Source organism: Poeciliopsis prolifica, unplaced genomic scaffold (assembly GCF_027474105.1).
Source record: "Poeciliopsis prolifica strain line A6 unplaced genomic scaffold, Auburn_PproV2 SCAFFOLD015, whole genome shotgun sequence".
In the NCBI taxonomy this organism is placed as follows: domain Eukaryota; kingdom Metazoa; phylum Chordata; class Actinopteri; order Cyprinodontiformes; family Poeciliidae; genus Poeciliopsis; species Poeciliopsis prolifica.
In genome coordinates this window covers 3,337,493-3,361,965 of record NW_026562390.1, presented here as the reverse complement: position 1 = coordinate 3,361,965, position 24,473 = coordinate 3,337,493, and the positions used below count along the sequence as shown (strand labels likewise).

The window sequence follows — 24,473 nt, the reverse complement described above, 5'->3', positions numbered from 1 at the left end:
AGTAGGAAATCAGGGATTTGCACATTTGAGCAGTGGTTATGCTGAAGTAATGGTTTTGGCCTTCTGAAGGAGGGTTGTGTCTGTTTAGGATAAGCTGGAGGAACTCTGCTGCACATGCTGAAGAAAGTGTGTGACATCTTTATGGCCTGGGGGAGTTCTGTACAATACGGCCCTGAACAGTTGGTTTTATTTTGCTGTTCTGTTTGGTCGGTACGCTGTTAAAATGGGGAAAGAAAGGTTTTTCATCTTTTGTCTTTGGTTTATTTTTGTGTGTGCGTTATGATGAGAATTTGTGCATGTTTTAATGTGTTTTTGTAACTGATGCAAATTCTATTGACCAAAATACCAAGAAAGGACTGTTAATGTAAATTATGTTTTCTAGTTGCGCCTTTTCCTAACACCAAAAAAATCTGTACATTGGGATTGCCAACTTGATACATGGCTTCACATGTCACAGGCGGAACGAATTATTTGACAAGTTTTGGACTCAAACACTTAACATTTTGGATAAAAGACGTCTCAACCATGGATCTGTCCCACTTCACAGGTGTCTAAAATACTTTTCTTGAGACTGCAACTGGACTTGCACTGATAAATCGCAATGAAAAAGTGTTCTTATAGAAACTCCAGCACATCGAGAACACATTCATTGTTAACTGCTTGTGCTGAATCCCAACACTGTGACATATTTGAGAAAAGACAGCACAGAATGAGACCACTGTATGCGACGCCAGCATTCGTACTAGGCAGACACTGTGTTTGGTCTGAATGCTGAAGCTTTGCAGATGAACCACTCAACACTTTCATTGTTTTGGTGAAACTGATGACTGATGACAGTAGTTGCGCTCAGTGATAGAATGATAAACAAAATTTCTAACTAAACAGAGATGCAGACATTTACCGCTAAATGAACATTAACAGATAAATATAGAGCTTTCAACATCACTGGGAATCAACAGAAAATGGAGTATGGACTCTCATTATTGTTATGACTCCAGAGTGAAACATTACCGCAATCTGAAATGGATTGAGGGCCTTAATTGTGGACTACATTTGACGTCTCAATGTTGGATGAAAATGTTTTCTGACATTCTATGTAATCAGCTTCATAAACATATTTTGAGCAGGGACAGAATAATGTTTCATTAAAGGATGGAGGTCTTAAAATGATCTTTTCTTCAACCCCCCCCCCCAAAAAAAATAAAAAATAGAAATTAAGCTACACCATTAAAATACACAGTACTTGCATTAGATGATATATCTAATGCAAGTATTTCAACCGGCTTGAAAAGGTTATGACATTTAGACCTTTTGAGATTTTAATTGCAAACACACATTTAAGTATATTTTACTAAGTGTTTATGGAAGAGACTAACACAAAGTTTTCCATAATTGTGAAAATGTTGCTCGATTTTAAATTTTAAATTATTTTCTGTTTCAACACAAATTTAAGAAATGCATTCAAACCTTATGTGTATCTTTTCCATCAAAACCATTTAAAACAAATGCTTTCAAAGTTATTGAATAGAGCTCACCTTTGTTTCAAAGCAGTAGATGAAAATATGACTAATATGAATGGTTTTCTTTTTCTTATTTTTGAGACATTTTAAAAGTTCTCTCAATATTCTTATGCCAGTACAGCAAGAAAGTCAAAAAATTGGAAGCAAACTTAGTTAGTGCTCATAGTGGTATAACATGTGATAAGGTAACACAGCTTAGGAAGCATAAATATTCTCGGAAGGCAATATGGGTAGATGAAGAGAAACAGGAAAGAAAACAGAGATAATTCTTACCCAACACAATGACCACAGTTTTGAGCAGAGACATCATTGTGTCTCGGTTGCGTCGTGGGCCAGAGCTGTGCCGCGACATCCTCATGGTTCTCTGTCGCACATAGACAAAAATGTGGGCATAAAGAGTCACCATCAACAAACGTCACCAGGTTAAACACTGCCCAGAAGATCAAGTAGGAGTTGCTGTAAAGCGGTGCCATACTGGAGCAACTTTGCAGGGCGCAGATACAGTTCCAGCCCAAACTGGGGATTGCCCCCATCACTATGGACATAGTCCAGATTATAACGATCACCACCACTACACGTCGGTTGCTCATACGCGTATGTAGCTGCATGCGGAAGACAGTGATGTGACGCTCTATGGCGATGGCAAGCAGGTTGGCCACCGAAGCTGTAAGACTGGTATCGATCAAGCCTTGACGCAACAGCCATGTTGAAACACTCAGCCACCTTGTGTTTGGTCCTGTGTTGAACATTAAGTACAAGTAGGCCAGTCCAGCAAAAAAGTCAGCAGCCGCCAGGTTGGCCATCAGGTAGTAGATTGGGAAGTGGAATCTCCTGTTGATGTAGATGGCGACCATTACCAGAAGGTTGGCGAGCATGATGAAGATGCACACAGTGATGCCCAGACCCATCAGCCTGCTCACGGTGTTCCAGGTGGTAGCCAGGTGCTTTTCACTGCGGTTGTAGAAGAAGGCAATGGTCTCGTTGTAGTAGCACTGCTCTTCATCCATGATGGTGGTGATCGTTGCTGAAAGATTAAAAAAAAAGAAATTTGAGGTTCATTGACATTTGATTAAAACAGGTAATGCTTTTATATTCCAACATTTGGGATCTACAAAAAGAGAAAAGTTTTCATTCACTTTAGTATAAAGCAGAATATCTTTTTGCATTTTACTTGGCAATAAACACATATCTTCATCAAGTAAGTTGATTTTGGATGATACAGCTAATGCAAGTATTTCAACTGCTGATATCACCTCCATAGAACCTGACTTATATATATAAAAAAAGGACATTTATGATTATTTGATTGGGATTAAAATCCCAGGCCATTTACATAGTAAAATCTTTTGATTCAATATTGGCTTGGGCATCTGGTTAAGAGTCCTCCAGGATGTCCCACCAGGAGGAGACCTTAAGGAAGACCCAGAACACACAGTGTTTCTTGGCTGGCCAGGGGACACATTGGAAACTGGGAAGTCTGGGTCTCCCTGCTTAGGCTACAACCCCAGATAAATGGATGACAATGAATCGATGGATGGATTTCAATTTCGATTAAACAAATGGCCATTATCCTAATTCAGACTAGTATTTAGATAATGACAAATGACAGGTGGGCTAAGTTCATTACAGATTTTTGGCAACTCGGAAAAATAGTTGAGTGACGCATCTTGATTCAGTGTAAATCTAGAGTAGTTAGTCTCATACATTGATGATAATGATTAGTTTGAGCAGGGCTATGTATATAATACTAGAAACCATTATACTATTAGTGACAGAGCAATTAAGCATCTCAATTTCTGAGTCTGTACTAGTCTGATACAAATTTACCTGAATAATATTGTGAATCTCCTTTTTTCCCCATTAATTTCAGTCCATGTTTATCATATGGTTAAAAAATGCATCCAGGCTAAATATTTAAAATCGGGTAAAAGCTGTCAAAATATCTGTTTTCCACTGAGTGACCTTTCTTAAACTATGATTTTCTCATTCAGGAAAGGACACTCCTTCTTCATTAGATACAGTTTTATGTATATATTGGTAAATCAGACCTTAAGTGGAAAAAAAGAAGAAAAGAAAAAACTCCTTCTGGCATTACACTCAGTTTATTTGCTTGCTGTTAATGTGAGCGAATGTGTGCTTGTGGTACCCTGACTGCTTCACATATGGAAAACAGCTACCATTAAGTCAGAAGCAGTAGCTTTATAAGAGCAAGGCGTCTGAAATGATTGTCGAAGATAAAACGGCTGCAGTCTGCAAGTCAAACTTTACAGCAACGCTGCACAAGACTGGTGTGTTTTTGTGCTTGCATGCATCCCCACTATGTGTGACAAGCCATAAACTTGTGGCTATGTGTGTATGTGTTTGAGCTGTGTCAATAAACTTTGGTGTAAAATTGAGCTAGAACTGTTTTTCTCATCAAGTCGAAGACTGTCGGTGTCTATCCTTGCAAGATGCTTCTCAGGATCCCAAGGAAGCTAAACAGGACCAGGAGCCTACTGCTTTTGTCAGCTCACTCACGCAAACAAACACGGGACGCAGATGTGTGTGTGTGTGTGTGCCAGTGTAATAAGCTCCAGTCCTACACAGACGTAGGCTGCTCTCTCACACACCCCAGACCGGAACCAGGAACTCAGGGCTGGAAGAGGGTTGGTTTGTTTGTGTGTAAATTTGACAGGCAAAGCGTGTGCTGCGAGGACAGCTCTGTGAAAAATGAAGGGGAATAGAAAGGCAAGATTAGAAGATTAGATTTAAAGGTTTTTGGTCAAAGGCTAGTGTTTGTGTTTAAACAGGAGTTTCCTTTTGGTGAATATGAAAATCTATAAAGGCTGCATTGCTCGCTGTTATAAAACGAAAACATGTTAGCATTACACAAACAGAGAACACAGGCTGAAGTGTGCCAATAATCATCCTTAACCTTGGGTGCAAATGTCATTTGTTGGAAATGTTTTGTCACATAGTTCAGAAGAGTGACTTTAACCTACAATAGAGGTCATGACCTCTTCTTCAGGGGCCAGTGCTGCATAAACAAAATCTGATACAGTTTGAAGCTTCTCAGTTGAAATCTGCACTGCATGAGCCATACACTTCCTTAGCATATTGACATTGTGTAAAAAAAAAATGCTTATTCTGCTGATCTGGAACAAGTGTCTTGGCACTGAAGTGCCCCAATGGCAGTATGAAGGAAGTCCAAAAAAGTCCAATCAGGGCTTTGCAGATGCAGTTCATTTCTCATATTCCTGGCACTGGCTTATATGAAACATCTGCAGATGCATTTGATTAGGACGTCAGCATAATACTATATAATCCATGTGGTACAGTCAGTTATATGCAAACATGTTGGAATTCCACCCATCAGTCATCTGTAATTGCTATCTCCATAGATCACAAGGCAAGAGAGGAACATTCACAGTATGGTATTGGTTTTATACTTGATTGGATTTTATTTTATTCATTTTTTTACCATTTTAAATGATCTTATTGCAAAATAAACACATATTTATTCTATATTATTTATTTATATTACATTATTTTTTTCAACAGTGATGTGCCATTCTTTCAAAATGTCAAATTTGTAGAGTGAATACTTATGTTGACAGATTCTATCACTGTTTTCACAACTTCTCTAGAGAAACAAATGGCCTCTTGAGTGCCTCTTTAAATAGCTTGTCTTTAACTATTCAGGAAGTTGTGTTCATGCTGCGCTCTACTGAGGTTAAATTACCCGGATGTAGGTTGTCACTTCATTTAGTGATGAATAAATGTACACACTTTAAACTTATTTTTACCCTTGCTAAAAAGAATTTGAATATTCAGAGCTGCCAGACTTCCTGGAAACAGCTCAAGGGAACAATCAGCTTCTGTCTTTACTCAGGTTAGTACTTGCTAATACAGCAGATTTTTTTCCACATGCACAGGGAACAAGCTCCATAGTTTCAATATTCACTTTCTCTACATATTAATTGTGTATGTAAACAGAGATGAACAAAAATACAAATAAAGTTGAAGCTGCTGCAAATAAAATTTAATTTCAACAATTTTCAACCTTTGAATTTCTCCAAATATGACTCACAATATATAAATTAATCTTTTTCCCCATCTATGTTCTTTAATTTTGTTTCTTTGTAGAGACTGTAGTAATCTTTATTAAATCATTTACTATACAAGGCATTTCTTAACCTGCAAGTAAGTCTGAGGTTTTCAAACAGCTGTTACATCTTGATGAAGCAGCATCAGCAATTAGAAGACAGCACAAGCAGCATCTGAATATCAGCAACCCCAAAGCGCTATAAATCCAGAACAAGGGAGGCTCAGTGACAATTACCAGAGCAAATCAAAGCTAATCTATTCTGCTGGTCTTGTGTGGCTCCTCCCACTAAACATCTGGGAGGACTCAAGGCGGTATTAGACACTTTATATAGGTCGAAAGCCAGTAGTACGAATTGGATGAAGTGTCAGTGTCCTTTTGGTGCACATTCCCAACAATTTCATCAGCCTCTTGGAGCCTGCAAAAGCAGATCATGTCATTGTGTTTGTGTTCAACAGCTGGGGAGTGTGTCTTGTAAAAGAGAGAGTGATTGTGCAAGACAGGGGCCAAGAAAGAAAGGGGATTTTGGTTTCTCCAACTTTGTCCAACCTGGGTGTGTACATGTACATGTTTTAAAACATAAAAATTTCAGACATATTTTTGTGGAAATGAAAGACGGAATTTTGTAGAAGTGAGAGAATCAGTGTTATTAGATAGAGTAAAACATTTTATTATGTGTACACACTTCATACTTGTTAGTGAGGTTTGCTAATCTCTGGCTAGGTGGGGGAGAAGGGGGTAAGTGTGTTTTGTGTGTGGAAGTGTGTCCAACGGGGTATGAAAGGGCCACTCTGGAATCCATATGAGTGAGGTCATTACTCAAGCACTGACAGCAAGGCTGCATCTGAACATTAAGGACAATTCACACTCACGTCATCATAGTTTCACAGTGTGAATTTTTATGATTCTGCTATTCTAAAGATTAGATATGAAAGAGGAAACTAAACTTTTGTTAGCCTGGTAGTTCACATAGCTGTTTGTAGTCATTATCAACTGAAAAACAACAATAAAAATACCCATCCTGTTGATCTTGTGGATGTTTCTGATTTTCAAAATACTCATGGTAGTGCATTAAAACATAGAATATACAACATGATCAACTTTTGTCCGATTCAAAAAAGAACAATCGTCTATCTGGCTGAAATGGAATGTCATGTTGAGCATGTCAGTTTTGGTAACGGTCTGTCAACTTTTTATTGTAAAGTAAAAGCAAAGATTTATTGGTCAGACACAGAAAAGACAAAACTACCAACAATAAATGTGACCAAAAAGGCATTGCGTGGCTTTTATTATTGTTTAAATGTTTTTACATAATTACAAAACTAAGATGAAAATCTACAAAGAAAGGTCAAATAAGCTAATCAAGCACTTCTAGTGTTTCTGTTTAGACTAAGTTTGGAGATAGCAGCAGGTGATGGAGGGGCAACAAGGTGCTAGCTGGTGTTTCAGACACTCCTGAAATAGCTTTGACATTTCAATAATCTTTTGATCTTAGATCTCTTAATATTGGACCTTTTAAAAGCTTTGGGTCACAGTGCTCTCTTACAGATAAGCTGGTGATGATTCATTTCAAAGCTATGCCAAGGGTAAAATGATTACGCAAGTGCAACTTGCAATTTAAAGAAGTCAGAATTTATGTTTCTTAATATTTTTATTCACGCCACCTCTACAGCTCATTCGTAGAGCTCCAAACTGTTCTGCAATTAATCTTATTTTGGAACAAGTAAAACATCTCTATAATGTGTGTAAAAACAATACAGACAAAACAACAGGAACTTCATCCAGTCTCCAACTTAGCCTGCAGCTGTTCCATTTAAAACCACCATAGAAATGTCTGAGACTACGTCTCTCAAAACAAATGCAGAAAACAAAGAATTATGAATGCTTCTACTCATAGGGAAATATCATTTTAAGCTTTATTACTTTTCCCACGACAAGAATCTGAACTTCTGACTATGTGAACAGTTATTTGGGTATCTTGGAGAGAAAAAAAAATGGTCAGGATTTTATTAAATAACAAAAAGTAAGGAAAAAAAAATCTTCCTCTTTTAAATCCATTGAGAATAAAATTATGATGGCAAAAAAGAAAACAAGATATCCAGATGTGTAGAGGGGAAAAACAAAACAAAAACAAAACAAAAAAAAAAAAAAAAAAAAACAAATAAGATCACAATAAGCTCCAAAAAATAGCATGAAAATGACAACATTTCAGACTCTATACTTTAAAGCTACGGCTATCACCAAAAGTTCACATGCACAAATAGTTGCAACAAATTTTCCAAAATATTGGATCTTGATTGTGATCAGGGCATTTTGAATTATTGGTATTGGAGTATGTCTCCATCTCTGTCATTGCTCTGCTACTACATAACCGCAGTCGTACCATAAAACATCTTAATAAATCAGAATGCAATTGAAATTTTAATTTATTTCATTGTTTTAAGAGAATCACAAGACAAAAGTATCATATTAGAGTGACCTATGCGGCCACACTAAGAAGCCGTATGTTTTCAGAAACTCAGGTAATGTTAAAACATTGTACCACCTGTCAAGCACGGTGATGGGGATATCATGCTGTGGGACTGTTTTAATGCCAGCTATAATGGTTCATTAGTCAATGGATGGCGTAATGAACAAAGACTAATTCTAAATCCTTTGACTTCACATAAAACGGCTACATTTTTGCAACTTAGAAACAAAAGAGCGTTCCATCAAGACAAATAGATCAAAACTGGTTTTGAAATTAAGGCAATAATGATTATTACTGAACTGATTATATAGTTGAGACTAATAAAAGTTGAGTTTTTGCCATCTGAAATTATTAGTGATTTTTTTCACTGAAACATTAGTTGCATTGTATGTTTTAATTTATGCCCGTCAACATAAATAGGAATTGTGTGAACTAATGAAAACTTACAACACAATTTTCGTACACCAGATTTCAGTTTTTGAAATGAACTGAAGATGTTTCAGACATCACGTGTAATGTAAAATGCTAAATTTAAGGAGCAAAATGACAATTGCTCTAATGAGTGTATGTAAACCATTTATGGACAGAGAGAAAAGTATTGGAGGTGACAAACGAGGAAGAATACACATGTAATTTCATTTGTCGTTACTTTAACCTCGTACAGTAATGGCAACCTGAATGCAGACGTGAGGTAAAGTGAACATTTATTTTTTCCTCCGTCTTCTGTTTTCATCTCTTTTCAAGTGTCTTTTCATGCGTCTCCTTCACGGCCTATAAAATCTCATGTCATTTCACTCTTCTACAGTTTTCACTGCTCTTCTACACATCACCCCCGACGTCTCCCCCTCTCTTCCTGCCTTTTGCCAGCAGTCCACACAATGTGCCCATTGTTCCCTCGGTCGTTCCCCAGAAAGCAAAGAAAAAAGGATGTCTGCAAGCACATAACTCACAAACGCTCACATAGAAGCTTTCATTCTACAACTTTCTCTTGAACAACATGCACCCAACCGTCTCACACCAGCATACACTGTCAGACGCTTAGAATGCGGCGAAAAAAACCCCCGGACAAGGAATAGATAGAGAGTTGGCACAGAGTCATGGAGCGGCTGCTGAGTCACTGCATGTCGGTGGATGATATCCTGCAAACACTTGAGCACTTCCATACATAAAGCCTGAAACTTTCATCAAATTGGACTACTTCAAATAGAACACAAAGTGACTTATTGTTGGGAAAAAGGCTAAATCTATTTTAAGCACTATTGGTTTGTGAGAAGTGATGGGAGCCAAAGTCATAAATAATTACCGTTATGAAGTGACAAGACCTATTATGTAGCTATGAAAAGTAAAATCTTGTTTGATCAAGTTGAATTAAATCAGAATATTATCACCCTTCAAAAACAGTAGCTCATTGGGAGCATTCCTTGAACGCATTCTGGAAAGATAAAATGTTATTCTCGATACAAGAGGAGTTACCTTGTAGCTGCAAGTAGATGAGGTTTGTTAGATTCAGTGTAGCATTAGTTTTCCAAGGCCACAGACAGAGTGGGTTACTTAAAAATGATTTTTAAAAAATCATTTTAAAAATGCATAGCAGTTTCATTTGGGCCATATATTCTCTCAAGTATCATCACTTGGGAAAGTGATAACAAAACTTGCAGTTTATGGGTTATTATCAGCTGAGTAGAGAAGAGTTTGAAACTTGTTTTGGCTCCAGTCAGGCCCATCTGTTTCAAATGTTTGTGTCAAGCAGACAAAGACAGCCGGCAAGGGGAATATGAACTTATTCCCTGAAGAAGAACTCCAGTTTGGTTGAATATTGTGACATTTAAGTAGCTTTTGACCAACAATGGGTTTAAAAACAATATAAGCGTTCCCTACTAGCTGCTATTTCCAAAATATCTTTTGCTCCCATTTACATCACACAAATACCAGCAGTGAGTGAGATGCAGTATTAATGATCAATCACAATTACCTAATTTTTCAAATGTGCATAAAATAATCAAATTACACTCAAGGTAAGAGGGAATAACATGATTATATAATCCAAACCTCAAAACGGTTGATTTTACATAGTCCTACTATAGGACAAAATGTTAAAGTTTTCTGTCTTGTGAGAAAAACAATATAATTTGCACAACAGGGAAAATAGCAAATGCCAAATAATATTATCTAGTGACATCATCTATCAATATCTAAAAGCTTTTGGTTTGTTTTTTGAACATTTTCTCTTTTGTTAATGTGTACTTGTTTGCATTTTACCTTATATTTTAACCAGTATCTCATATGACATTATGGACAAAGTGTAAAAAGTGCTTACATTTGACTCTTGAGCTGGCTGTGTTTGGTGAAGGTGCATGGAAAAAAAACCTCATTCATCAGTATGGAAAATCCCTAAAAGCAGGGAACTGAGAAATGAAACACATGAAACATCTTGCAGAAAAGCATATGCTCAATGGAAATTTTCCAGAACAACCCTTTGCCAGCAAAACAATACATATATTTTTTTAGCACACTATACACTAACATATAACATTTGTGGCACCTAGTTTAAGCAATATAAAGGTGTGTAAATAGCAATTTTCTCCCATCTGAAATCTGGAATTGCAGATCATTCCATCTACTAGGTTACAGCCACAGTTCTTCTACTAAGCAGCTTTTACCATATGCGTTATGTTCAACCTCAGTTTATTGTAGGGTGTGCTCAGCCATCCTGTATTGAAATCACACTCTTTGACACAGATTACATCACATGGGCCTGGATGCAATAAAGCATTGCATCAGCGAAGTATCCTACAAAATGTTTGACTCTGAAGCATTCATCTTCATCACTCATGTAATGCAGTACTTTTCAAAAGTACTGCTGATTTTCAGTACCGTAAGTAAAAAAGCAAAGTTCTGCATTAGGGCTGAGATTCAAAAGGTTAAGTTTGGTAAGGGTCAGGGGCTTAGAAGAGGAATTTTTATGTAAAAGAGAAACATAATATTTCATGATAAAAATTGATAAGTGTGTCTAAAATTTCTAAATGTACACAAAATACACAAAGCTACTTGCTATTTTCAACTGCACAAAATTTAACTCAAGAGACAAGACAATAAACAATGTTGAGTTCATCAGACTTGAAAACATTCTACTGATATCTTAGAGTCAACTAAACAAACCTTATTTTCACAAAAAGAGTAAAGGCTTGAGAAATCATAACTTGAGGTCCTGAGTCTAATTATACTATATTCCAGTCTATTTATGTAAAATTAGATGGTAAAACCCCTCTAATTTCATTGTAGTCAAATTGCCAAAAAATTAGAAGAATTCTCACTTCTGTGTTTTCACCAACAGAGTGAAGTAGTCATAGACTCAAACTGTGTGATTTTGGAGTCTGGGCCTGTCACAACATGTGAGTGTGTGCAGGTTGGCAGCCAGCAAACAACTAATAAAAGCCGGCTCTACACAAGGATTCCTTTTCTTAGCTAAATATCTTTTATAAATGGATTTTTGTACCTGAAATGCAACAGAAGGAGAAAATATATTAGTCTAGCTAATATACTCATCTTGAGAAAACACTCAAAGTATGGTTGCAACTGAAACATAGCAGAAAGAAAAATACATTACTAGCTGATCCACATATATTAATGCTACACTCAATGTTTTTTGCACAGTCAGGAGCTTTTTTTGAGCACCTCTAAAAACAAGTTGTTTTCACAAACATGCTCAAGCATGAAGGGGCAGCAGGGCAGTCAGTATCTCACGGATGCACACTTCAACACATGGAAGACAAAACCATCAACATTCCAAATTGTAGATGGCCAGCTTCCTGTGCCAACGCAACTGCTGGGAATTCAACTTTTTGGTTGTCAGTTTTTTTTTTGTTTCGTTTGAAGATTAAGGAATCTGATAAAATATGTCCTTATTTTCAAAGAGATAACTTGTGATTAAATACTCAAGAATTCATTTAAAAAACACTGCCACAGCTTCCTAACTCGAAGTTGCTGAAATGCAGAAGTAAGAAAGAATAATGACCACATAATAATGTCATACATATTTGTGATTTTGCTGTACTGAAAGACAGTTTCCTTTTGATATATTCTGGTTCTTCTTTTTGTCTTTCTCATGACTGACATCAGCTGTCTTCTGTAATTTGAACCCTTCACATAAAACCGAAACATGTTGAAGATGTAGAAATTGGAATAAGAGAAGTTAATGAATGACTAGCAGAGAAATAAGGGGTGATTTAGAGAACTGTATATGTTAAACCACAAGAGCACAAGCCTTGAGGCATCGAACTAAGCAGCTAATTTGGTCCAGCTTACCAATATCACACCATAGCAATTGTGCTCTTAATGCAGAAGCAACATACTAATTTTGTCTACATAAAATGTACTGGTTCACCATTTGCAATTTCTGTCATCAAGATGTGAATTTGTGTACACTTTAACCAAATGTTTCACCATTGTGATGTCCATTTACATCTTTACAAGGGTAGACCAATTCCTCCATCTTCTAAAATTCTAATGCGTCCATAGGAATTTATGTGATGTAAAATTTAGTTTGGCAGCAAAGACCATTAGTTAACATCAAGTGTTTCACTTTAAAATGATACAAACAACAACTAAGAACTGATGTCACATACTGTAGGCTGACATGCACACGTTATGTGACATAATGTTTGCAGACCAAGTGCCATATTCAGAAGAAATTGGCACTTGCAATTGCAGACAAAAAGAAGGACATTTAAGGAAATGGCTATAAATTGTAAGAGCAGATAAAATGTAAACATCAGCAAATAAAAAAATATATAAACATTACACAAAGCAATCAAAGACAATAAAAACATACTGTACATGCAGTCAACCAAGTAGACCAAGAAACAGTTGGCTATTAGTCTGAATAACCAAGTTTGTCCATGAAAACTTTCATAATGCACCAGAAGGGAACTTAGGAAAGAATATAAAGTACAGTAGCAAGTTCCAAAGAGAGCTAAAAGCTAAAAGCCAAATGGCAGACTGTTCCAGGAGGTTGTGTTTTCAGAGTGTTTACATGATGCTTTGTACATGACATCATCATAATCTAAAATGGAGAGGATGGTCATTTGAATAAATGTTTTATTTTTTTACTAAAAGATGTGGAAAATAGACTTTTATAAACCTTGGTTTATGATGTGTCAGTCTGTTCTGAAATGGACAACAGGGTATATAACCCAGTAATCTAGCACAAAGGAATCCCATCATGAAAGGAGACACTTGGGAGTTTAGACAGTCATTCTCGCCAAACATGACTTCACCTGGAGATGCAATTTGGAGAAAGCTTGTTGTAATCTTCTGATACTAAGCTGAAGTTGTTCAGCACCTACATCTGGCGAATGAGCAGTAGAGAACTCTGTCAGCAGCATAAAGACAAATAAATGAAGTCAGTATAGAATTTATTATATCATAATGTACGTATTTCACTGTAGATTGAAAACGCCTGTTGTAATCTACTAAAACTAAGCTGAAGTTGTTCAACAATGTTTGTATCTGGCAATTTTGCAGTATTGTAAATCTAAGTATTCTAATGAGAATATGCACATGGATGTGAATTTGGCATGCCTTAAATGGATTTTACTTGCAAAGGAAGTATTTTCCCTGAGTCATCCCACTGCTCTTGAGGGAAATCTAATTTCGCAACACTAGCTCACAAATAGCACTCTTACCTGCATGAGTGCTGAAGTAATCTGGACTTCTGGTATAAGAATGGGTGGAATGCAAGACTTTGGACAAGGGGGAGGAAAGATCAAGCTCTTCAGCAATCACAACACAGATGTTTCAAGGGCCCTTTTGCTTGACGAATGTCAGGGCTCATGTAGGGAAACATAAGGCAGTTGTCTGCAGGGGAGATACCACATCTTTGCAACAGGAGTTTTGTTTAGCCTCGGTAAGAAGGTCAAAAGTCAGAAGCATCAACTTCACTCTTCGAATTTTGTTTTCCTTTTAAAGCCTCGTGCAAGTTGCAGAATAACTCCCGGATGACCACGCATTTGTAATCCTTTCAGGTCTTCTAGTGAGAATATTACGGACTCATTGTCTGTATTGCTCAATAGCAAATCAGGAAACCAATGAGCTGCTGAGTAGTATCCTGACCCTATATGCATTAGCCATTTAATGGTTTTTGTTCTTTTTCCCCTCATGTGGAATATAAGACACCTAACTGTTTACAAGGTTGTTAAAATGTATGCAAGTAAAAAAAAAAAAAAAAAAACATAAAAAACCCTAACAAACATGCATTATTTATTTTCACTTGGAGTAAAATTTTTTACTGAATTTCAGAATATTTCAGTAAAACACACAGTAATGTGTGCCTGGACATTCAGCAAGGTACTGTAAATGTAGGCCAGTACCACTAATTATGTCTTAGGAATGCCCCAATAGGTCAAAACCAAAAAGGTGAAATGCTTTTTAATGTTGAAAACACTGATGAAATGATTCCAGAGTGACATATCCTACCTCAAACTATAAGTATTTTAACTCAAAATGTCCTGATAGCTCACTCGCTTTAACTTCAAAACCAATGCGAACAAATGTGGATAATTTGAGAAATAAATCATGTAACCTCTACTTAAATCAGCTTGACTGACCTACTTTATCTGCCAAAGTGCAAATGACCCTCACAGACGCCTGTGGCATCAAAGACCCCCTGCGGTCTTTGGCAGTGGGTGGCGGAAAACAGTGTTTTCGCGTTCTCTTGTGAACAAACTAATAAACACACTCAGCTATTTGAACAAGTACTGCTTGAGGTCATGAAGAGATAACACTCACTAGGTTACGTCAAAAATAATGATTATAGTAGAAAGCAAGCTTAAGCTGAATATACTGGGAATTCACTATGTTATGGAATTTGTTGAATGCTAACACTTATAGCTGAAACAGACCATACATATATTTTTTTTCTGAAGTCATATTCAACCTAATTTAACCTACAGAAAGCAACATGTGAGATAAACCACACCGTTTGTTGTTTTTTTGTGAGCCAAGAGATTGATTTGTTGAAAAATTAACAAGAAGCTGGCAAGTGAGAGATCAGAAGTAATTGATGCTACTGGAAACTGACTCTTCACAAAGAGGAAAACAGATTTCTGTTGCATCAATAATGAGACTCCTAAGGTTTCCAGCAATAAAATATGGCATTTAGTTGTTTTTGGAATGCATGACCAGGCAAATTCTTAATCAAAGGTGAGACATGGTTGTAATTCACGTCACAGCTTGAAATATCAAACAATGGGATATCACATGGAAACGCATTTCTAGGATCTCTGGACTTGCAGAGTTTTGCAGATGCTCCCATGACTTTATTAATTCTGACATTTAGTCATGGATAGTTCTGCAAACATCTGCGCATTCCATGCATGCTAATTTAAAATGATATATGACAACTCCACAACAGCCAGACAAACTCCTGCTGGGAAAACAATTGCCTGCATATTGTTTTTTTTTTTCTACAGAACTGTTGTTCTTCATCTAGCCTTTGATTTTTTTGTGTTACACAAAAATGTTCAGTCTCTTTTGTGAAAAATACACTTTTATATTGACTTGAATTTCCATAGTTTCACAACTTTTTCTTTTATTATCACCAATATGCAATCAAACTTCACCATCAAGCACAAATATCTTGCGTGTTTTATGCTACTGATGTCACAGAAATTGATTTAGTTTACTTATCACATTTAAACCCTCTACTGGCTTCTCAGTAGCCATGCTCTTTTTTTTTAACCTTCTTCCACTGTAATGTAAGAAGATCAATGATATTCACTAAAGTGTCTTTATTGGGTTTGTTCAGTGGCTTCTTATAAAAAATACCCAATCAATTAGACAAGTGAATCCAAGTTGGTGCATTTAGATATAGTACAGGTGATTTGCTGAAGAGAAAAAAAAAAAAGAGCATCACAAATGTGAAAAAAGGGAATGAATTTACTTTGAACATGGGTTGGTTGTTGATGATCTAAGAAGTTTAGAAACCACTTATTTACTGGGACTAAACACACGCAACCGTCTCTCGGTTTTACAGAACAGTGCAAAAATGGCAAATTTGTTAACAGTTGTGTTTACTAAAATACCTCATTAAAATCAGAGATCACCTCGGAATGCACTATTTGGAAGCAGACGATCGACAGCAGCCGGAGGCCACACCGAATGCCACTCCTGACAGCTAAAGGCAGGAAACTAAGGCTGCAGTGGCACAGGCTCATCAGAACATAAAAAGATAAATAAATAAAAATTAAATTAAATTGTATTCCACCTTTCATCAGTGGTAGAGGATGTGGTGATGTAACATATTTTGCTGGCACTCTGAGCCTCTTGGTACCAACAAAGCATTGTTCAGACACCACAGCCTGCATGATTGTTGTTGCTGTCCACTATGTATCCATCACCTTTATTGAGGAAATGGGATCACACAGCATTTTTTTTTCTTTGCTAAATAAAACGTTTCATTACTACACTAAAACTGAGCTAGAAATATTTAGGAATCCTCTCCGTGAAATAGAAATAAGCTCTAGTTATCTCTATCTTTATTCCACCCTGGCTAGCTTCCCTTGCCGGCTCATACATCTTGAGTTCTTTATCTTGACTTCAAAGAAATCTCAGTTTTAGCTGTGCTGCAATTCCAACTGACTGTAATGAAAAACAGTTCATAAAACGGTTAAATTTCACGGCTCGGTTGGGTTTCTCTAATTCCCACAAACAGTTGACAGTATTAAAGGGGGTCCCAGCACCACAAGAAAGAGTTTGGAGATGTTTCTGGCATGGCTATTGTGTTTCTGTGATTTTTCAGCCCACCACTGAGGGTTTCCTCTCGGCTAACCAATGCTGAATGTTGGAAAAAAACAAAACAAAACATATTTTTACAACTCCGGGATGGCTCGTGCATTTGTTAGAGGAGGAAACTGAGAAAATATGTTTAAAACAAATTCCTTTCTGCACAAAAAAAGACAAATGTCAACTTTTTTTTTTTAAGTCCCAGAGCTCGTTTGTCTTTTCCTCCCTCCTCTTACTCCCTCATTCAAGTGCTGCTCTACTCCCAGAGGTTTGAGGAAGAGCCATGTTCTGGCACAACAAGTCCTCACAAAAGTGCCTCGCTCGCCATGGCACACCATACCCCATGCTAAAACAACGGTTCGCCCATCATGTACCTGCTGGTGGCATTGAAGCCCTTATCTGAACCGCACACTGCTTCGCTGCGTCTACGTGGCAGGTATGCTTTGATTATCTACAGATGCCTGCATTATTCGTGCGCGCTGTGCGAAATAAGATGAAATAGTTTCAAATGCAGAAAAAAAAAACAAAAAAAACAAAAACAAAATAAAAAACAACAACAAAAGGCACTTTATGTAAATGTATCAGAAGTTAAGACATTTAATATTAATGCTTACAGCTTGATGATGTCCAGCGGGGGTGGGGGGGAAGGTTTAAGGTGGTTTGGGGATCCTGGATGTCCAAGTCAAGTTCGGTTCGAAAGCCCACTCTGCATGCGCAATTCCTCTGTCAAAGCCGCCGCAAATTGGACTCCAGATCCAATAAAGAGACAGGTAAACCTTTCATTTTACGTCCAAATACCAACACAGTCCCCGCACTAACGCGTCCTATAGGTGCGTCAGAGTTTGTGTTACTTTCCCGAGTCCTGCGCTGGTTCAGGATGCGGTCTGCTTGATGCTCTCCGCTCCGGCTCCGCGCCTCTCTGTGCAGGCGAGTCTCTCTCCTTCCCTCACTGAACGCCTGCCACACACAAACACACGCACACGCCTACACGCACTGTCACACGGAGCGCGAGAAGGGTCTGCACGTGACGTCACACACACACGCACTTGCACCGGGCAATGAAAGACGCCGCAGCTGAGGATCGTTGCGCACCTTCGTTTTATGTAATCAGTTTAATGAGTACAACACCTCTGTTCGTTCGCCTTGTTCGGGCCAACGAAAGGGAGCTTGTTGTAAATCTCTTCCACGTTAACACAAGTGAAGACACAAGCAACAAGTGCATAGAGGTTGTCAAAGACGCACAAAGTCCGGCTTCCAAGAGAATATTTGAGAGTCGTTCTCTTCTCCCTGCCTAATTGGAAACACATTTCGTGAGCAACTTGTAAAGAGGAAAAAAAAAAAAAAAAAAAGACAGGAAGAGGGCTAAGAGGGGAGGAGTGAAAAAGAGATGAAAAGCAACCATAAGACTTACACTGGGAGATTTAAAGACATAAACTGACAATTGAACCTTTGTTATTATTATTATTATTATTATTATTATTATTATTATTATTATTATTATTATTATTATTATTATTGGTAAAGTGTTTTTCAGCCTGGACTTGGTGCTGCTGTCTCTAAAGGTTAAACTTTCACATGTGGAGATCTCAGAGAGTGTTTAGCAAGAGCAAGAACAGCTATGTCTGCACAATCCACACCATCTGTGAACACTTAGTGAGGTGTTAGGGCTGAACCAACCAACGATTTTTGCATGAGTATTATATGTGAGTGTGTGTTTAGATGACTGAACATCTCCCACAATATTTAGTATGAGGGGTTGATTTGTTGCATTTTTTTATTGACAACATGGCAATCTGCTGTCAAATCTTGTGAGAAGCTCTCTGTATTAGAAGACATTACATTTAAATTGCTTTCATATTTACATTTTCTACAGTTTCAGGCAACAAGACTGCACCTTAACAAGAAATGGGAAACATATATTTAATATTTAATATTATATGTGAGAATGCCTCTTAATTGATTTCTAACTCTATCCACAAACACGACTACTATATATATATATATATATATATATATATATATATATATATATATATATATATATATATATATATATATATATATATATACTGGTACATAAGTTTATCATTGCTGATGTCCTTCCTTCATAGCATTGTGCTAGCATTCACTGAGTCATATCTTCTGATGGTAGGTAATTAAAGTGCATTTATTTTACAGCATCTTAAAGTCTTAAGTTTGTTGTAATAAGTAAGGGCGGACTTTGTTTTTCTCAGGACTTTATTGAATCCTGTAGTATTTATTTTATAAATCTTCTGTGTGAGGTATAAAATTACAGAGATCCCTTCATTTGACAGAAATGCTATTATTAGAATCTAAATCTCTCTGAACTCAGCCCAAACACCAGTGTGACTTCAGTTTGTGGCCTTCATCTTCTCTTGTATTCTTTTGTGGTTTGGCTCAAAACCTATAGAAGTTCCCATAGTGAAAAAGCCAAAATACAATTTATGAAAAGATACAACATCACAATACATTTCACGAAACAGGAATACCAAAAATTGGATGGTACACGATGCAAAGTCACTTGAAGTGTAGTGAAGTGCAGCCAAGATTTGCAGAGGAATGAAAGCAACCACAAAGAAGTCAGTGATGATGGGGCTTTCAGGAGGTGAGGCGGTGGGGGGATTTGTTTGCCTTGAGGGATTTGTAGAAATACTTCCATAACCACTGTGCTGCATTTGGGCTTGTGTTGTTACAGAAGCCCCTCTATTTCACATGAGTCTAACAGACCAAATTTAAACCATGGTGTCCCACAATGAAAGGCAAACATCTATGTGTTGGCCACATAATAATCCCACCTACTGTGCAAGTGGAACCCCATGCTCACATTGCTGCAGGCCTATGTATGCTAAGCTGTGCTCCTGTACAAATGTTACTTTTTTTTCCCCTGAAATTATTATGACCCTGCTTCATCCCAGAAATAGTCTGAAGCAGAATTTGACTATTAATGGCTTATTTTAAATGAGGAATGTGCAGTTTATGTATGTATGGTAAATGTGTTCTGCAAAATTTATAGCAAATTTTTGTGAACAAAATTGAAACATCAGCATTTAGAACATTTTAAATTTGATTCCTGAAAGGTGCCGATTAAAAAAAAGACATTAGACTACACAAATCACAGTTGCATTACACATTATACAGTTTGTACCCATTATAAATATGAAAATTGTCTTGAAATCAAATTAATGTTTTTTACAGAATCTCACACCGGAAGCTTAAAATTCATGCTGCAGTGTTTGCTTAGTATGAGGGGATTTCTCAAAGTTAATCACCTCATGAAATTCATTGATTACTGTCACTAACTGATTGGGGTGGGGATTTCTAGAAAGTCTGTCACTCAGTTCAGTTGGTTGGGTTTCCTAACACAGAATTCTTTCCTTTTACCTGTCAACATGATAAACTAAAGTCGACAATTTTTTATTTTTTAAGTTTTTTGGGCAGTTTTATCTATAAAATCATCATTTGAAATCTTGTGTTTACTTTGGCTATCTTTGATATTCAACACACACAAACACAGTGTCTTCAAATTAACCCCTGGGTTCAGCTTCATTTCTGAGATTAGTTGGTCCAAAGGCATAAGGAGGAGAAACCATTTGTCTGGTGACCAGAAAACAACCTGAATCTCCAAATTCATAAAACAAAATAATTGACCACAGACTTCAGAAAGAAGAGACAAGATCACAACCCTTCCTTGAAACCGGAGAGCATTTGGAAACTCTCATAACCTCAAATTCCCGAGCACGCTCATCTCGGCCAGTCTGTACTGGTCCCACAACACCAAGGCCTTTGTTAAGGTCAAGCAAGTGATACATTTTCTGCGTGTCCTGAGGAAAAGCAATCCGAACAAGAAACTGCTGCTGGCCTTCTGTCATGCCTGTGCTGGGAGTGAACTAACATACTGTCTTGGTTTCTGGAACATAAGCTCTACAGCTGTGGACAGAAAGGTTTCTATTACTTCCTTGCACCAGATTTTGAAATCTTTAAAATGAGCCACTCCCACAACGACTGCTAGTCTAGACCTAAAAGACAAGATGCTGTGTAAAATTTGATGGACACTGAGTTTTGTGTGAGGGCATCTTCAGTAATGAAGAGCATTTACATTAGATTGTGGTTAAAATAGATATTGAGGAAGCCGGGCATTCTTCTGCAGACACATGGATCAGCAGCCCCAACTACATGTATTGTTTCCAAGGCGGCACACCCACTGACATTTGCAGCATCTGGTAACATTTATAGAGGTGTTGGTAGTAAATAAAACCACCATAATTTCAAGAATCTAAGAGAACAGTTGCACGCCTGAAAGAGCAGGATTAATTTACTTGAAGAAAATGATCTCGGTTATGCCCAAAAAAGGAAACTGTTCAGTTTTTAATTGATTCAATTTGACTTGCTGATATAAATCTTCACATGGAAAAAAAATATCCCCACATAGCCTCTTTTACTCCACTTGGAGCTCTAGTGGAATTCAATTTCAGATGTTATTGAACGACACTATGCTATCTGTTATTCAAAACCACTAACTGCACTTTGTGACATACTGTCAATACTGTAGATCTAAAAACACAAAATAGCTAAAACATGATGTTTTTATCGAGAAGATAAAGTTTTCTTGTCTTTAGCTCCCTAATGTAACTCGTAATAAATAGTAAGGGCGATTGGGCATTAACCCTCAGTTTGAGCAGATGGTGGAAAAACAAGCCTTTATGTAAGATTCACTAAATCACCTAGTAAACACTAGGCCAGGAATAAAGACTGTTGGAAATGTAGTCCTGTTGCCTCAGCACTCCAGGAACTTTGCTATCTCTTCTCCTTGCATGTTTCTTTGTTCCTGCTTTTCAGACTGACTGGAGCGCTGCAGCTTTTTTTTTTTTTTTACTGAGTTATGTCTTGTTGCATCATTTTCTTTTACAAAATGCTACTTTTGTGTATGGAAATTTATTTAACTATATATATTTTTTTTAGATTTCCAGCTCTCACTTTGTCCAAGTCTTGCAAATTTTCAGTCAAAAACGCTTCAATTTCCCAGTCTAGTGTAGTAGTGCAGGTGCTTTTAAGGAAATGATTGTTTAGCTCTGTGGTTTTGAACCATATCTTAAATATTCCACTGGCTTTAAGGGGCACAAGACAAATAAGCAATAGAAAGCTGCAACACCTTCAAAAATCAATCTTACACATGCAAACTAAGGTTTTAAAGATGACACTGAACAAAACAAAAATCCAGCGCAACCACTTGATTTCATTGCTAAGGCTGAAAATCTCAAGTTTATTTCATCACCCAAATATAGAAAGGAAGACACTATGGCAAAACTTTTAATTTAGCAACAGGGAAGCTCACCAAAGTTAACGGGAAGACGGATGGAACTAAATGTGGGACAATCCTGGAAGAAAAGCTTAAAATAACTTGCCACCGGTTCAAGCTTTACCTCATAGCAGGAGAACAGACAATATTTTGACAATATTTTTACTTTTATCACAGCAAAACATTGTTTCAAAAGCATGAACCTAGCTGGGCTAAATATTAAGTCACGCCACAGTTTTCAGATTTCTCTTCTGTCAAATGAATTGTTTTGTTTTGTTTTGGGGTTTTTTTTGCACTCCTTTGCATTGGCTTATTACATAAAGGCTCAGTATAGTAAAAGAGAGGGAAGTTTGTGATTATTTATATTTTTTTAGCTCCCTGTGTGTTGCTCACACAAACATAATGTCTTAAAAGGTACTCATTCTCTGTCTGGCTCTCTCTTTGTGACATTTAGCTGCACGCATAAGCAGTTGACATTTCCAGAGTTTAAATAAGTCTAGACCAGCGAGAGATGAAAAAAAGAGACAGAGGCTCAGAGGTTTGGAAAGAGAGTTGAGTTTTTGTCTCAAAGAGCAGAGGGGATTAGTTTGGGTGAAATGGAGGGAGAGAAAAGGAGGGGCTTGGGGATACATAAACAACTCAGGAGCAGTGGGGTGAATGACATCACAGTGTAAACAAAACTCTGCGCCAGAACTGAAAAAAACTGTGAATTTAGGCTATCATGTATGTGTTTGGTTATGGAAAGCAGTGGGTAATAAGTCCAAAAGAACAAAGAGTCAATGTCATCATCATTATGTCTAATGTGGTTTATGACCTCATGCTTGATTCCAAATGAAGGTTTATTGAGCAACACACGTATCAGGAGTCCTTTATTGTTCTTCATATTTTTTGTTCTAAGCAACAGAATGAATAATTTACAGTTCTTGATGGAGAGGACTTGTGGGTAGAAGCTCTGCTTTCAAAGGACTTGGAAACAATGCAAATATGACATTAATAATTTCCTTTTGCCATGCCATTTTGTTGTGCCATGATTTATGTGTTGGATGAACTTTTCCATCGTTCTATGTTTGCCTTAGGCACTGTTTAACTTTTCTTCTTCAAGATTTAGGTGGCAGCTCAAATGGCCATCAGTAGACCTACTTATCGTGCCGAATTGAAAATTTAGACGAAGCACTATGTTGGTGTTCCAGCGGTTTTTCTTTATTGCCATTTTCATCTCCATTGTGTCACTGTGAAAGAAAAACAGGCGACGGAAGCTGATGTGGAATGGAATCATAAATAATAAACCACAAAAGGGATAAAAATTTGCATAAAAGCCTGTTTGGTTTTTCCAAGTCAAGTTTCATTTTATTAAAAAAGAAACTTGTAGTCTATCAAAAGCTTACTGTACCACGGCTCCCCAATGTGTTCACACCCCTGTTAAAATGAAGCCCTGTAAAAATATGAAGTATTTTCCTAACACCAAGTAAAGATGAGTCTGAAACTGTTTGGGTTAGAAGAGTTAGAAGAATTTCCAACAAGTGCTTGCTGTGCTTTGAAATATTAACTATCTTTCTATGCTAAACTGAGTGCTAATGTTCTCATCTTATAGATTTCACTGCTGGCTCAAAGTTATTCTTTCTCTTTCTACTTTATATTTTGTTTTACATGGGCACATCATATTCTAAAAAAATAAAATCAACGGGAGCGTTTTTATCAGTTTTGTATTTTGCATTATTGTTGGAAGATTCAGGATCTCCATTTGCATAAATGTCACTTTATAAAACTTTAAAGGTCGCATAATATGTTAAATGTTTTCAAATAATTTCTTGCAGACCTTTTTCATCACCAAAACTGCTTATAACAAATGTATTATTTATTCTGATAGCAGAAAAACATGATTAATTTTGTTTTCAACTTTCTTCAATCCAAAAACATAAATGTGCACATATGTGCATCTTATTCACATATATGCACACACTGCTGCACACACACCCAGGCTGCTGGCATGACAGCTGTTTGTTATTGAGTCAGTAAGGTCAGTGGGGTCTGGTGTTTGTGACTCAAACTTTCATTGTGCCTTGGGGTCACTTCACTTTAGTGTGTGTGTAAAGTTCACACGCGCTTATCCATTTCCATTTTAAATATTTCAGAATATAGCATTCCCAGCTTGTGCCTGAATTAAAACAGTGAGCAATTCAAATATTTTTATTTTATTCACCCTAATACATTTCTACATAAGAATCATAAAACAAGAAACTGTCTTCATATTATCAAAATATAACATGATTACATGTTTTGACAACATGGAAATATATAATT

At 37.0% G+C, this 24,473-nt stretch overlaps 1 protein-coding gene across 1 annotated transcript in view; it reads right to left on the bottom strand.

Moving 5' to 3' along the window:
• Positions 1-17,809, bottom strand: part of lpar1 (lysophosphatidic acid receptor 1) — a 32,862-nt gene extending 15,053 nt beyond the window's left edge. Inside the window, 3 exon segments of the mRNA XM_055040724.1 lie at positions 1,794-1,927; positions 1,929-2,544; positions 17,470-17,809. Of these exon segments, the coding sequence (XP_054896699.1) occupies positions 1,794-1,927; positions 1,929-2,527 (733 nt within the window). The 5' untranslated portion in view covers positions 2,528-2,544; positions 17,470-17,809.
• Positions 17,810-24,473: the final 6,664 nt, after the last annotated feature.